General features: G+C 42.2%; 2 protein-coding genes across 12 annotated transcripts in view; both read right to left on the bottom strand.

Moving 5' to 3' along the window:
- CPNE1 (copine 1) overlaps nt 1-13,494 on the bottom strand; it is a 42,334-nt gene extending 28,840 nt beyond the window's left edge. For 8 of the 11 annotated variants that reach the window (XR_003922541.1, XM_030007721.1, XM_041122650.1 and 5 more), the window contains exon 1: nt 5,787-5,894. The gene's annotated coding sequence lies outside the window, so the exon portion shown is untranslated. Of the gene's footprint in view, nt 1-5,786; nt 5,895-10,430; nt 10,514-13,392 lie in introns of those variants that run through there. The other 3 variants (XM_030007720.1, XM_030007718.1, XM_030007719.1) reach the window with 3 other exon arrangements.
- On the bottom strand, nt 1,341-7,978 carry RBM12 (RNA binding motif protein 12). Its single transcript, XM_041122649.1, has 2 exons — nt 7,956-7,978; nt 1,341-5,929 (listed from the first exon to the last, which is right to left on the bottom strand). Coding segments are annotated over exons 1-2 (2,670 nt in total). The 5' UTR covers nt 7,958-7,978; the 3' UTR covers nt 1,341-3,261.
- Nucleotides 13,495-17,163: the final 3,669 nt, after the last annotated feature.

The raw sequence follows: 17,163 nt of genomic DNA, 5'->3' as shown, positions 1-17,163 counted from the left end.
GAATAATTTATTATATTCATACTTTCTCTTACGAATAGGACAACAAAAATATGTATGTTTAACAGAAATCACATTGTGAATGTAACGCTTTACCACTTACTGGTTTTAGAAGTAGTACTTAGACACTAACACTGAAGGAACTGCTAAAAACACCAACTTAGCTAGTTACATAAACACAAATACCTTCTTTCCATAACTTGAAGAAGAAATTGGGACATCTGTGTCACTGACTGCATTGTTCCAACGAGGCTAAGCAGGATATCGGTTCCTGACACTCCAAGCTTCAAGGCCAAAACAACTGCAAATTTGAGCAGTGTCCATTAGCTGATTCTTTCTGTTGCTACCTCGTCAGCAGCCAGCCTTTAAGTGTATATGCAAGGGCAGTTACATACCTTCCACATTGGAGACGGGACCTCAGAGGTCCTACCCCTTATTTTCAAGGCTATTCATGAATATAAACATGTGCAAAGTAAGCAATTTTATCAAATCTAGCCATGTAGTCTGTTAATATAAGGGTATCCCTCATAAATTAGCATGACATGCAGTTTAAGGCTGCTTCTAACATGAAAGCAAGTTGTTATAGAAAACTTCTTACATTCACGAGTGACACGTGATAATGAACTTCTCTCTATACATGCTTTAAAAGACCAACTGTAACTATTTGGGACAGCAGCTGTATTGTTTATAGCACATACAGAAATTCTAAATACGCTATGACTTCCTATTTTTACCAAGGGCCTACTCTCAAGGAAGAGGGGATATTTACTAATTTACTACTAATTTACGCTAAAAGATATGGAGCATCAACTGCTTGGCAAGAGCCCCTTCCCCACCCCAAATCCTCCGCTTAAGCATTCCATCCATGTCAATGTTCCCAACACCAACGGCTTTTTGTATTGGTTTGCACTTTTTTTCAGAGAAGCATTTAAACATCTTTAGACCATACAGAAAATCAAGAATCAGAAAACAAAAGATTTCCAAAACAAACCTGCACTTTTAGAAAGTCCAAAGGAACAGGCACACAAGCATGTTTTGCAGCATATGCTGTGTCTAACACAAACACTAATAACCCTGTATCCATTACTAAGAGGATCGAGACATGAAATCAAGACAGTAACACAGAACTGTGTAGCTAATTCCAGACCCCTGTAGTTTAATTACATTTCACAACAAGGCAAGCGTTGTTGTGATTCATTTGAGCTTGAAAAAAGTTATCAAGAGTTTCCACAAGTCAACACATACTAATATCTTAAATCAATTCTGTGAACAATGAAGCCAAGTTTTCCTTTTCAGTAATTTTATTCTAATATGAAACATGAAGAAACGAGCACCCAAATAACTCCAATATAGTATGAAACTTTAATAAAAGTTGTTTAAAAAACAAAGAGCAAAATTTTAAAAATAAACTGAAAGGCTTGACTCCTAATCACACATCCTTCTGACATCAGCAAGAGTACTTTCAGACTTTCAAAGGAAAAAAAAAAAAAAAGAAAGAAACAAAAGATCTGCTGTTGAAACATTACTCCCAAAGACTGTTGAAACGCATAACATGAAGCTTCAGAGACAGACAGTTTTATTAACAGGAGGCTTAATTTTAAACAGTATATACAAATCACATGACTTTTCCAAAGTTGGGACCACCTAGTAATCTGTCAAAACAAAATTATGCTAATGAATTACAGAAGCATCTGTGTAATGCGACCGCCTCTTTATTGAAGTACACCTTTATACAATCCTTCCACATATTCCTGTACTGTGAAATCCTCTCAGGATGCAGCACTGCACAGGTTTTCAAATCTCTCCTACACACCACATGAATAAAACTGTTGCCACTTGCACCTCTCAATTTTGCCTGACTATACACTTCAGTGTTCCATGATATGCAACACCAAAAGGCACTGTTTTTCTTTGTCCAAAAAACAAAATGGTTTTAAAGTTTACTATGTTTAAGTACAATGATTTGCAGGGAATAGCAGAATTTTTCAGGCAATGCCCAAGTCTTAAAATTTATCATAAACCAAGCAAGGATGAACAAAAAAATTTCTACTTTTCACTTGTGAAACTACTTCCTTTCCAATTCTCTGTTTTTCCATGGCAAGTTTTACTGCACAGCAAAGAAAACGGCAACTCTTTACAGACTTTGAATACAACAGCACAACTTTATTGTAAAAATATATAGTAAACTCAGTATTTTCAAGTTTTGGAGAAAAATAAATTTTATCTCTGAATTCACCCATAGCAGTAATTCATGACAGAGTTGCTGAAGAGAAAAGTTTCTTTCATATGTAAACTAATGTAAAACTTTAGCTGGACTCCAATCTTCTACTAATAATCACCACTTTGGTTCTCTTAGCAGAGACTCTATGCAAGGAGTTCAAGAGACACATGAGAAATACAACATCAATATCCAACAAGTGTCAAAGATCCTATCCCAACTGATTCATGTAATCCTAACAAATCAAGCTACTTAAACAATAAAGCGCATTTTCAAGTTGTTACTTCACTGCAAATGTTTCATAAGTGTACTGTAAAACTCGTATGATAATGTTTGAGGTTAGCTATACTTGTGGCAAAAGTCTTATTCTGCACAGTAATAATTGCAATATATAAATAACTAAAGGTTATTCCACAAAGAACAGCTTGAATTTTACAGAACGATTCTGCTCATACTTATAGGAATTAGTTTGGTAGACACATCAGCAATGGGCATAATTCAACTGTTCATACAGTGAGAATCTTGGAAAAAATAAAGATACATACACAAAACAATTAATCTGTGTACACTGAGAATTCGTTCAGTTGCAGAGTAAAATCAGGACTTTAAACAAAGCTTTGACCTGTAAACAAAGCAAATTCAGCCAGCTTTTAACCAAATCTAGAAATAGCTATCTATTTTACAATGGCTTGCAAGAGCACCCACTGAAGAGCTTCACTGAATTCATCTATTTCCCTTATCCAAAACTACGTAAAACCAATCTAGATTCCTTGATAAGCACTGCATTCAGTATAGTTTACCGAACTTCTATGATGAATAAGAATCTGTCTAGCTTTTCCACATATTTGTATGGGAAAATCCACTGCACATCTATCTTCGCAGTGTTTCTCATGTAATGGCTAACCCAGTGCTCTCTTACCAAAACCAATCTGTTTTACAATTTAAACAATCCACAGGTTCTATCCTGGAAATACTATAAAAACCAATCCGGATGCACTTATCACAGCACTATGAATATCTATTCTACAACTACTTCATATTAACAGCTACCCTAAAACAAGTTTTACTTTTCTGGAGCCTATAGGCCTGTCATTTAAATCGACAACAGCTGCCATAGCTTCATCACGAGACTCGAATGCAACCATTGCTTCTCCAGTGGGCATGCCTTTTTCATTGTATTTTAAGCACACTGAACCAGGGATCACTTGGTAACCATAAAAGAAATCCAAAATTTCATCCACCGAAACAGTAAAGGGCATATTTTGTACTTTAATGACAGTTGGTCCTGGCTTCCCAGACCCTGTTCCAAAACCTGGGGGTCCACTAATATGTATATTTCCTGGTCCAGGTCCAAACCCTGGAGGTCCACTTAAATGTCCAAGACCACTAGCAATTCCTGGAGGACCAGCAGCAAAGGCAGGGGGTCCACTTAAATTGCCAGGACCATTACCAAAAGTCTGAGGACCCCCTGCAAAACCTGCCGGCCCACTCAAATTACCAGGACCACCTGCAAAACCTGGGACCTCAATACCTGCACCAGGTAAACCGCTAGTTGCAACTGTAGGTATTCCTGGTCTAGAATCAGGAAAGCCACCTATTCCAGGTGGTGGTAGAGGGGGACCGAATGTGCCAGACCCGCTAAAGTTACCAGGGAAATTAAACGGAGGACCACTGTTTGCATCTTTAGAATTTCCCCCCAAGAAGGCATGATCATCCCCACCAGCACCCTGTGCTCCTGGCACAGTTGCATTTCCTTGTATCGGTATTTTCAGTATCTTTTTCCCTTGAGATGGTGGGCTTCTCTCAATATCTCTCATTTCTTCTACAGTTATCAAACGCAAAACAACATCTCTTCCATTCAGTTTTTTACGGTGCAAACGCTCTGCCTTACGAGCATCATCTTCAGCTTTAAACTGAACCAGTGCTTGTCCTAAACCTTGCCCATTATTATCAACAAGAATTTGTACAGAGTTTTCTTCTACTGCCAGTCCCTCTAGAAACTGAAGGATTTCCATTTTTGTTATATTGTATGGAATATTAGATATATGTGCACACAATTTTGGTGAGCCTGGTTCTCCCTCAGCATTCATGAGGATTTCTCTCTGGTCATAACTGAAGTTCTGCAATCTTTTACGAATCATATCTATCTTTTCTAACATTGCTTTTTTAGTAATTGGATGAACTTGTATAAAGCGATTCCCTATATACTGCTTATGATGACACAAAGCTGCTTTATAATCAGCTTCATTCCTGAACTCGACAAAACCTTCTCCAATTGCCTTCCCATTAGGTCCATAAGCTATATAAATGCTGTCTTCAACTATATCCAGCTTTTTAAAAAAATCTATCACATGCTTGTTCTCCGATTCAAAGGGAAGACCTTTCAAATAAACACAGAAACCCTGCTCATGGGGAGATCTCGACCGTGACCTTTTCTGTCCGCTGGGAGATTTGGACCTAGAATGAGCCTGGGGAGGAGGAGGGTGTGACTGCCCAGAGGGACCCATGGTTTGCTTGAAAGTTATGTGGCCTCCAGCAGCCACCCACTGTCTCTCTGTTGCAGGACTAACTTCAACATAGCGCTGAATCATCAGCATTCTGTTTCGCTTCAGTGCTTCAAATGTATCTTGAGGAGAAAAAAACTTAACTAGTCCATTTCCATTATTTCGACCTACATGATCCTTCAGCATATGGACTGCATCCACACGGAGCCCAAGGAAAAAGTCTTTCACATCAGATTCTGTTGCAGAAAAGGGCATTCCATGAACGCTGACATACAAATCATCTGGATTGATTGGAATTGGCTTGACACTACTTTGAGAATTCATCTGGATAGGATTTACAGGATTCATGGGACCAATAAACAATGGATTCAAGCCGCTGTTCATATTCACTGCTGCTCCAGACCCATTCATTCCAGCGGGTAAAGGTGCTACGGGTGGAGGATTCATAGGAGGCATTCCTGATATGGGAGGCATAGGTGTCATTGGAGGTACGGGGGGCACAGGGGGTATCGGAGGAACCGGAGGAACAGGAGGCAGTGTGGGTACAGGAGGTGGAACAGGTATCGGGGGAATAGAAGGCATTGGTGGCAAAGATGGCATAGCTGGGATAGGAGGGATTGGTGGAGGAGGTACTGTGTTCATGGGGGATGCTGTGCTAGGTATAGTTGAGCTAAATGTTGGGCTACCAAAGGTACTCCCAAGATTTGGAGGTGCAGTCCCCATACTGGCAGTAGAAAATGTGGATATGTTTTTATTGCTTTCATGCACAGTAGTAGTAGAAGCAGTTACTACACTAGGAGAAGGATTATTAAAGTTAGGTACAGTAGTAGGTAAGTTAACCCTTCCACTCATTCCAGAACTAGGTGGTGGTCCCGACCTGCTAGCATTTGCTGGTGGCATATCTAGATTGGCAGTTTCAAAACGCCTACGACTCAGTTCTATCATGTTCTGCATTTCAGTTTTACTGCTCAGCAATAACGTTACTTTTGACCCTTTAATTGTACCACCTGTGCGCATCATACCAAGCCTTGCATCTTCATCAGTGGCAAAAACGATGAAAGCCTCACCCAGTTCACCCCCTACAATATGCACGCCCCCATCAGGAATGGTCAATCCAGAGAAGAAGTGGCGAATGTCCATGGTCCCCGCCACAATCGGGAGACCTTGCAAGCGGATGACCACAGCCATGCTGCGCTGAAACAACACACACCTGCAGATGAGAAAAGGCAACGGCTATGTCAGACTACTGTTTATGACACCATGCAATTACCTACAGACACCATCTACTATATTTGTTTACATACACCTAACAACATCTTGCAAAGATTAAGCATGTTTATATTCCAAGTTCCTTATTCATGTTTGTTTACTTCATACAGAGTGAAGTATTAAAACATTTACCAACACAATCAGTATACATTTTGCACTAGAAATTCCAAAATAACTGTTAAACTAAGACCCACGTGTCAGTAAAAAAAACCCAAAACCTAAGAAACAGCAAAAATCAGAACTATTATATCAGTAGTTGAATATTTAATGGAACATAAGCAAAATGAGTATTTTAGCCAAGCAAACAAAATTAATTTACCATACACTGATATGGTATCCACTGTACCTGGCAAAGTGACTGCGAAAAATTCTGCACACCTAGGGAAATAAACAGTTCTCTTTCATTTGGGGGGGGGGGGGGGGGGTGGGAATTTCATCTCCTGCCAGGTGACAACAACTAGGAACGTAACAGTTGGTTGGTTATGAACAAAAACCCATTATGGACAACTAGCAACAGTGAGACTCACACGACATCCTAACAGAGACCATCTAGATTATACTTATATTTTTCTCCTAGCAAAGGCAAGAGGTTGAGCCAACCATGAAGCTAACCAACTGTTATAAACAAGCCCAAGACATTTTGCATATCCTAGCTAGATATTTGGCCTTTACAACTTTCAAAAACAAGGTATAATTTTTTAATAGTTGCAGATGTTCTGTCTAATATTACACCTTCTGTCTCAGGCCCAAGTAAGTGACTTTTACCTCTGCAGCTGAGGTTAGTGGAAGCTTAAGATCAATTTTGAACAGCTCGATCTTGACAGTTACCTTGTACGCACACTACAGAGGAGCCTGAGGTCATACCAGAAGTTCAAGATGAACAGGAAACTAGGTAATTCTCACTTATTCTTGACAAACCTTCAGTAAAGACTGGAAGCATCATATTAATGCTAGCAAAATTCACCAGTTCAGAAGACAGCCTCTCATCCTAAACCGTCAGCAGTAGCACCTTGTTTCACCTGAGCCACTTCATCTCTGAAACTTCCTAAGTACAAGCCATTTCAGTAACTGTATGGAAGTCCTCCAAGGCTCCCATTAGTCACATACAAATGGTGTTAACTAAGCATTTGAAATCAAGGATGAACCAGATGATACAATGCAACACCAAGAGGCAGCGCACCAAACACTTCCGGCCGTATACCAAAGCTATGACCAACTATAATCAGTATCTATCTCCCAACATTTCACATTCAGCTAAATATTGTATCCCAGCATACAGTCAAATCTTTAAGTCAGCTGCATTTGCCTGTCAAGGTCTTCCAATCACTTTAGAGTAGACACACCTTGAATACATCCTTAGCTACCAGGTAAAGCCACCATCCAACAATTTAACCACACCAGGTAAGGCTGAATTCAGTACTTAATGAAAACAAGAGTAACAATTCTTCTACAGGGAAAAAAAGAAGCAATTATTTTGTTTGCATGATGGAACTTCACATTACTCAAATGGGTACTTATGTATTTTGTTTTGTTGCCCAATAAACCACAGCTAACCCCTTCCATACACTAGTGAACTCACACAACATACTGGGGTACTACAGGGCATTGGTCCACATCCAGTTGACACCAGAGAAGTGCAGAGGACCTTTCTTCCTCAAGGAAACAGCAGACAAGCCCATTGGCACAAAATCAGCTCTGCTACTCTAGCCACTGTGAATGAATGTCCAATTCCTTACTACACCATCTTGAGAGACTGGAACTTGCAAGACAAACATGAGAACGTCTAAAAAAATCTTAGTTGTACATACCACTAAGAAAACGCCTCCTCCACCAAGGGATGGCAGCAACAGAAAGGGGAATATACACTAAGCCTCAGGGACTATTTATTTTTAAAAGCAACTTTCCCATCTCCACGGCGAGGTAACAAAAGCAACATCCTTGCATTTATCACTTAGGGTGACACTTACATTTAACTTGAGAATAAAGCTCATTGCCCAATCATTTTCCAACAGCAAAATAACTGGCCCATGTGGAAAAAAAAAAAAAACAGGTCAAAGTAAGAACTATCTATGCTATGTACATATCTAAGAAAGCATGTAAGACTTTTTGCACTGTTTTAAAACAGCAGTATTTTTCAATGATTCTATAGTTTTAAGTTTTCCTAACATTGATAGCTATCTCTGAAGCTAAAGTTAAAATGAAAATTCTGCCTACTTTAAGGACACCATCCTAAAGGGTATTGTAAAACCGAAGTTTACTACATTATGCTACAGGATTGCTTTTGAATAAGATGATCCTGAGGCAAGCAAGTAGGTTAAAATCATCCCTGGTTTTATACCTATGCTTTGAAAACTAAAATACTATTAATAGCAAATCTTGCTAGGCGGTTTACATTTTCTCTATTAACTGTTATACAAAGAAATGAGTTTCAAAAATCTTTATGCATCAGGAGTGAAGATATTTGAAGTTCCTTGTGTTAAATGGAAGATTACTTTTATTTCCTTACTAATACAAAAGGCATGATGACCTGACTTGGCCATCAGTTGAACAAAGACAAATTGGGAAGGTTTTTCTGCTCAGATCTGCTGGTTTAGAACATCATATATTCTCTATCAGAACTGACACCTGCTAGATAACTACATTTACTAATGATTCCATGAATCTAGCCCAGAAGACAAATTAACAGATAAGGTCGCAAAAGAATTCTTAAGAGTTCAAGCATTTGAACATTTACATAACTTTTGGGATAATGCAAGTGTTTCAATCTTGCACTAAATTCAGAACTTCATTATAAATGCTAAGAGATAACTTGAAGTTTTGTTACTGAGTATTCTATTTAGGTCCACTAAATCACTATTGACAAAAAAACCCAAACAGCTGCTTAGGCATATAGTTGCTAGAAAAACTAGCTGCAATGACTTCACCGTAGTTAATTCCATGCATGACATTAAGCAAATGCTTGCTATTAAGCAAGAGCTAACAGTAGCACGGCATGAATAAAAAGAATTTTAAGGACTTTACTCCATCAAATATTTTTGGCAAAAGAATATTTTGTCAACTCAAAACAGAACTGCTTCAGTTTTTTCAGGATTTCCGTGTTTTAACAAATTATTAGTTCTGCTGCTGTGATTTAAAGAAGAATCACAAGGACCAAAAGGGCCAAATTTCACATTTGTAAACAACCAGAAGCCTGATTTTTTCCAAAATGCACTTAGGAGACGATAACCCACTCACTCAAATTTTCCAACTAATGAAAAAGCAAAGCCTGCTCAAGTATTTCACTGTTCACTTGTAAAGTTCAACATACATGCAGAGGCAACATTAACTTCAGACAGAACCGGCTACATGCCTGTTAAGTGTGCACTGAAGGCTTTCTGTTGGGCTGTTAGAGGTGTTCTCAGGCTGCCTGCTTTTCCCTCTGTACAAAAAGGTACTTCAAGGCAAAAGTGGTTTTTGCTGTCATGTTGTATGTTTGGTATATTTTTGGAGAGACTGGAAGCACAAAATCCTAGAGTTGTACTATGGACAATCCATCCCCATTAACAAGCTGAGATAAAAAATGGAGAGTAAACGGCTGCCAACAATCAATCTGATCAACTCATTTGATGAGCCTTAACAGCATGTTTATGTCTTGACAGTAAGGTCTCTAAAAATGTTGATGTTACTCTGGAAAAAGGTATACAAGATGACAATATTAGTTCTTCCATCTATGTACTAGTCAGTAAAATAAGAATTTGGGTCATATGCATAAATTGATAGAAACACCAGGCTAGCCTTTTAAGATGTACACATTTTTCAAATTAAGAGAAGCTCAGAAGATTCAACCTAGTCCCTGGGGAATATGAAAGTACAATACCCACGCGGTACAAACACAAATACAACGTATTTGGCAATTATTGGATGAAGACTAAGAACTGGAATAACATTGATATTGTAGGAAGAATTTTAAGTATCCAAGCTATCTAGCAAAAGCTAAAACTGCAGACTACAGTTTTGCTTTTTTTCTTCAAAGGCTAAAATCAACCTGTTAGATCAAGATAGTCATCTCTGAGCTAATTTGAAACTATGTGATCCCTTTAAATGCTGCAAAACTAATTAGAACAAATTGCTGTACACTTCTAAACTCTGATAGTTAGAAACATGCAGACCTGTGGCCTGCAGCAAAGTAGCTACATTTTCCAACAGTGCAAAATAACTGGGAGAGTGTTCCAGACTACCACATGCTGATGAAACAACAAAACATTAGTTTGGCAGAAAATTCTGTTTACAAGAACAACATTGTCAGAACCACCATCACCAGTGGGAGTCAAAGTAAAGAGACTAGCGATACGTTATTTGACCCAAGTGTTTTGACACCAATTCACAGATTCCAAAAGCTTCAAATATTTCTTAAGATATACTCAATATGCATATAAAGAAGTCTTCAATTCAAAGGCTCTTACCTGCAAAGACAGATGTTTTTTTCTTAACAAGTAGCAGAAGCCAAGCCAATCCTGTGGGCAACCAATTAAAACCAACTTTTAGACTGCAATAAAGAATAAATGGAGGCAAAAATCAATGCAGGCAACACAACAGCAGTAACAGTCCACAAAGAACTGTATATATAGAAAGTTCAAACCTGCGACCACCACAAGGCACTGCGACATTACAACAACCACAAGAGTGCATTTTCTAATACCTTATCCCTGTATGACCTGTTGGCAATTGCATTGCAGTTTTTGTATGGTTTCAAGACATGAGTATGCCTTCCACAAAGAATATAAAAAGAACCAGAAAACATTCAAAGAAACTTTCAAATTTTCTCATCACCAATAGATGAACAAGTCACTCTTTCAAAAGCAAAGAAAGAGAATTAAATACTTGAAAACCCTGAATTTTAACAAACCCTTACTCCATCAATAATGATATTCCTTCCTTCAACTGCACATCTTACTTGGACAGAGCAACATAAGCTGCACCTCTGAAAACCTCCCTATTGCTGCATGTGAAGAATTCTTCAGGAGTCACACAAACTAGTGAAACTAAGTGACATTTCACAGCCACCTCTAGGCAATCACCTCTACAGAGCACACAGCAAGAACTCCCCACCGAGACACTGTATTTTCAGTTGTACTCTGTCATTTCATTATCCAAATACTGATCAATACCCATTTTTTTCATCCCTGTATAAAAATTGTCTCCCTGGGATTACAACTCAACGAAAGAGCCAAACATTTTAAGTGGCAACATATGTATTTTGTATTTAAAGAAGGGACAGAAGACCCTTGCTCCTTCATTGCTTAGTAGACCATTTCATTCTGAAATTGTGATTCTTTGGAAAACTATCCAGGAATGAATCAGACTAAGAACAGATAACTGCCGCCTCCTCACACAACCCAAACAAGCCATTTTCAGTTATAAGCATGATTACCAAAGTGAACTTAGAGAAAGAAGTACTACCAAACCACCCACAAACTTCCTAATGGGGAATTAAAACAAACAGGTAATTCACAGATTTTCCAGGACATTAACAGCAGACTTAGAAGTGAGAAAGATACAACTACGCTCTTCAGACTTATATTAAAATGGCAAATGCATTTAGGAGAAGACCACCTTTTATTTTATTAGACCCTTAAGAGAAACAAGCAATCCTATATTAGCAGGATTCAACTATATACTTTCATGTCTAGCAGTGTCAAAACAGTAGTTTACAATGCAGAAAAGAATGTAATTGCCTGAAAAACAGTTTCATGTAGAAACACACCTGCTTCAAGAAGCAGATAAATCTTTTCGTGCACAAGGAACTTTCCATTTGGAAGAAAAACCCAAATCATTTGGTGTATTTCCAGTATAGCAACCACAGCGTTGCATATGCTCCTCTTCACAACACTGAAAACAAGCTTAAGATTTGCAGTGGACTAAGACAAGATGCTACAACGTGAAACAACATAAACAAAACCAAGCAGCATTCTTCAGAAAAGGTGCAAAACTCCACTCTTCTATGTTTCACCTTTCCACCAAACACCATCTACTTTTGTTTGCCAACAAATTCTCTCAACTTTTAAGAAAACCACCCATCACTCTTGTAGGTAAAGGCATCCTTTCCAATCAACCCCATGCGCAACAGCACATCAACTAGGCAAACACTGGCTAGAGCACAGGTACTCCCACACAACACTGAAACCACACCTCTGGGACTTCATGGGAGAGACTCTCCACAACACCCTATCAGCTATACAGAAAGAACCACTATCCACTGGACACAAAACAGCCGATGAAACAACCTTAAGAGAAGTCCACCAAGGAAACAACCTGCTGATTTTTTCTGCCTAACCCCAGCAGATCGAGGTGGGTAAGAAAAATCACTAAGAAGAATGGACAAGTTTAAGAGTGAGTAAAACAAGAGCCAAGAGTTTTTTCGAAAGAAAGCTCACACAGACTCCCAGAGTGCTTCCAGGACCCACTTCAACACTAGTTTGTTTGGGGGTTTTTTTGGTGTTGCTTCGGGGTTTTTTTCGGGGTTTTTTTGTTGTTGTTGTTTTTGGTGGTTTTTTTTTTTACAGAGTTAATTTTTATTAGTGAAGAGCGTTACGTTACTGCACGGCAACGTAGCTGATGTTTAGAGGGTAACCCCGGCAAGCGGCGGCAGCGCCGCAGGCACCAGAGACCTTCTTCCCCTCAAAGTCCGGAGCGCCTGCCTCGCTTCGTCCTGCGGGGCCGGGCGAGGAGCAGCGGCCGGCGCCCCGCCGAGCGCCCCCCGGACGAGCCCCGCCGGGACCGGCCCCGCGCGCCGAAGGGGCGAGGCGCCGACAACGGGACCGCGCGCGCCGGGCGCGCAACTCCCGCGGCCCCGCCGCTCCCCCACAGCGCGAGACCCGCGAGGCGCCGCTCCCGGCCCGCGCGACCCCCCGACCGCCTCAGACGCCGCCCACGCCCGCCCAGCCCCGGCCGCCGCCTGCAGAGCCCCCGCGCCCCGGCCCCGCCTCGGGCTCCGGCGCCGCCGCAAGGTCACTCGGCCGCCCCCGCTGGCCGGGCCCTCGGCGCCTGCGCTCGGCCCGCACATACTCACCTGCCCGCGCCGGCCGCGCAGCTCCGCGGGCCGCCAGGCGGAGGCGCGGCGGGCGGGCGGGCGGGAGCGAGCAAGCGGGCGGGCGGGGGCCGGCCCGCGGCCCGGGACCCACGGCCTCAGCACGCCAAGCCGCAGCGAGACGGAAGCGGCCCCCGCTCGGCGCCCCGGGCCCGCAGCGCGGGAGGCATCGCTCGGTCCGGCCCTTTGTGCGCGGGGACGCGTGCCAGCCGCGCCGCGCCCGGCCTCCCTCCCCTCGCCTCGCCACGCCACGCCACGCCACGCCACGCCGCAGGCCCGCAGCGCGGGGCAAGGCAGCCGGCCCAGCCCTGCCCGCCCGGGCGCCGCCGCGCTCTTACCGAGGGATCTGTACGGGAAAAAGGGTTAGAACGGAGCCGAACTGCCCCGGGCCCCGCTCCGCGCCGAGCCCAGCGCCACCGACCGCGCAGCGCCACAAAATGGCCGCCTCGATGCGGCGCCGCCGCCACCCGCCGCCAGGGAGGGGCGGGGCATGGGCCAGGCAGCCCAAGGAGGGCGGGGCCCGCCGGCGCGCGCAGGGCCTCCTGCAGCCCGCCTGGGGCAGACGGCGCATGCGCCTCACCTCAGGGGTGGTTGAGGGGCCGCGGGGTGCGGTGGGTTTTGTCGTGAGAAAGCATCCTTTGCCTCCCGTCAGCACACTCCTTTCTTAACACTAGAGCTAGAAGGCTGGAAAGAGCAACGTCGGACCCGTAGGATAACATTCGTACAATTGCCTCTGGTACAACAGTAATACGGTGGTAGTGTGACACATTTTCTGGAAATTAATGATGGTGTAACTGAGGTTTATTGCTTGGGAAACAGGAACTCGAAAGGAGGCATCAAACTTCCAGCAAACAAAAGAACCCTGAGAAGAGTAGTTGTTTCTGACTTCTTCACTTAGGACCAGGTTGCAGAATTAACATGAAAGTCAGATTACCCTGGGTCGATGCCCTTTTGAGTGTAACTGCCCTATGCTATATTTGTCCTTTGCTTGACTTAAATACAGGTGCAATACAAATAACTAGACAGTGTCGGGAGCTGAAGAACAGCTAGACACCCCACAGGAGATGCTGTCGCTGCACTTCAGCAGACACAGGTACTGCAGCAACATCCATTTTCAATGAAAAAAACCCTGCATAGTCTGCTGCAAGAAATAAATAAATCATTGCCTTACGTTGCATACACTTTTCCAGCTAATTTGGGAGTTCAATGGTTCAGTTAACTTAGTTGGTTTTCACCACTTAGCAGAAACTAGGGCCAAACTGTGCAAATGGGTGTGTTGTCCTGAGGCAATGGGAACAGGCCTGGGGCTGCTCAGCACCACAGTAACCCCCACTCCATTATTTGTTTCCCTGTATATCCCCTCTTTCTACTTCCAAATTCTCCTTTACAACTCTCACCCCCTCCCAATAAACAGCCGACACTTTTTTATCTTCTCCCTATTATCCCTTGTTTTACAGATTTTGTACTCTATTTGGTATTTATGATAATGGCTGCCCTGAAAATTTATCAGTCCTGTCAAGCTAACACCTCCTTTCTGTCTTGCTAGGTGTGCCATCTGCTTACACATCACTCCTTGATTGCCATAGGTAGTATCCAGTAATTTGTCTTTTTATAGCATTGTTATTGATTAATATGTACAATACAATTGAAATAACCAGGGAACTACTAAAGTCCTGTGTACAGCTCCCATTGGTTAATATTTAAAATAGGGAAACAATAACTAGACATGATTTAGGGTTTAGGAACCAACTATTAGACAATGGGTCTTTATGTTTGTCAGAAAAGGTAATGGATTGTGGTCTGGTCAATAAACCTTGAAGAGCTAAGCAAGTAAAAGGTAATTCCTACAGGGGGAGATCATGACCACTGACTCATTGACCACCTACTCAAATGATACCACCTACTCAAAAGACGACAATGAAGGAAGACGACAGAGTTTGCACACTAATTTACATGAAAGGCAAAGAAGAACCAATTGTGGGAATTTTTGAGACAAAGGTGTGCTGTCTTAAGACAGGCACCCATTCATGCGCATCAATGAAATTAATTTGAAAATACCTCGACTCTGTGTTAGTGGCTTGCACACCAGGTAAACAAACCCCATTTGTGGGACAACAGCATTAGTAACACTAGGCAGGGTTAGCTGTCAGCATATACCCCTCGACACAGCCAAGAGAAGCAGGCGGTTGAAGTCACCAGAAGTATCCACAGCCAGGCCTGCCAGACCCCCTGGAGAGCTGCTTGCCCAAAGTACATGAGGAGCAGCAGGAGCACCTGCAGCTCAGGGCCTCACTCTGTCACACTGCAGCACTTCCCAGGCTGCACTGGCCACCCTGCAGCAGGGAAAAGATGTAGGATAACAAAAGGGCAGTGCTGGAGTATCCCAGGTCAGAAGACAACTAAGACTTTACAGCTTTTGTGCAATGCAACGAGTCACCACGTTGCTTTTTGTTGCTGAAATAGTGTGGTGGAGAGACTTGTGACATTGACTGCGTGGACCAGCAAAAAAACCAGGACCAAACTACATAATCCTCAGTAGGCCTCTAGACTGTGTCTGTACTGACTCCATGAAGACGCACTGGAGAGGAAGTCCTGATGCCCTACACAGCTGCTGCAGACCAGCATGTGTCCTGGCACCTCAAGCGTTCTGGTCTGTGCTGCAGCTCAGCTGGAGCAAAGCCTGGAACAGATGCTGATGACACAGATTACCTCCACAGTTCTCCAACTGTCTTCTCAGCCATACCCAAATTTTCATGGGGAAAGAATATTTAATTCGCTCAAGACTAACAGAAGCAGATTTGTCTGTAGGGTAGATGAGAAGGAACAAAATCCTGGACTAGTATTAGGAACATGCCAAGTGACCAAGGGTACCAAAGAGGAGTTGGCAGCATGATGCAATTAGGTACCAGTAGCAGGGGGAAAAGTGTCTCTGGAAAGCAAAACACTGGTAGGCAGAAGGTTAAAGGACAGGGATCATTGGTAACCATGTCCAGTACGCTCCCCTGTAACATGCGTGTGGTGGAAGGCAAAGAAAAATGGTGTTAGAAAAGAATGGGATTTGCCTTTATTAGGTACTAGGAAACTATTGAGAGCGAGCTAATTTATCTGCCTCCTCCACCTAAACCAAAACTGAAGTAGGGTGTTAGGTACGCAACTAGGGAAAAAAAATATACACAGGACATTTTAAACTAAAGCTTGAGGGAACCAGCACCCATTGTGCTGATGCCACATCTGAAATAAAAATATCTTCCTGCTTGCATTATACATCCCTGGTCTGGAAGCACTACCCCAAATCCCAGGCTCCTTGCTTCTCCAGCACCCCAGAGATACCATTCTGTAAACGCAACCTCTGATCCCATTCCTTCATCTGTACAAGGATGTGGTTTGCATGAATGAACCCAGTTTACTAAATGATTCATACTACTTTATATTTTCCTTTGATTACGTGTCAACTGCAATTCTTGTTTCCAGATCATTTAGAAAAATGTTCAACAGAAATAATCCTCACAGAACACCTCCCAGAAATACTCTCCTCATTCCTATCTTTACTTAAAATCTCTCAGTCAGCTATGATGTGCCTTACTGATCCTGTATAGTTACTTTTTAAAATTAAATTAAACACCTTGTTGGTTTTACTATGCCTACTCAGCACAAAACCACTTTGATTGCTCATTAGTATGAGCTTTTCTTCTTGTAAGAGCATCTTGTACCAGCCTTTTTTTATTACTGTTTTGGATAGATAGGAGGAACATCAGCTGTCAAGAGTGCTCAGTTCTCCCAAGCACCCAGCCTGTCCATTTTAAAAACTGGCATTTGCCTTCTTCCAGTGCAGGACCTTATTCACCATCCTAAAATTTAATCAAGACTGTCTTTAGTGGAGAAGAGATCTCTTAGGCCAACTTTTTGGGACTCAGCTTTGGGAAACTGTATCATTTCAAAGCATGGGGCATACATGTTGTTAGCAGAAAACAATTTCACTGAAAACAGTTGGACCATGACTGACGTCACACCGCACAAACAGAGAACAGCAAGCCAATCAAAGATAAGAGACGGTATTTTGTTGGGAGCAATAGCACTTATGTTAATCTATCATTTCAAAAAGTCCCCAG

The sequence above is a fragment of the Aquila chrysaetos genome, chromosome 3 (assembly GCF_900496995.4).
Source record: "Aquila chrysaetos chrysaetos chromosome 3, bAquChr1.4, whole genome shotgun sequence".
In the NCBI taxonomy this organism is placed as follows: domain Eukaryota; kingdom Metazoa; phylum Chordata; class Aves; order Accipitriformes; family Accipitridae; genus Aquila; species Aquila chrysaetos.
The sequence above is the reverse complement of the archived record's forward strand: the minus strand, read 5'-3'. Positions and strand labels throughout refer to the sequence as shown.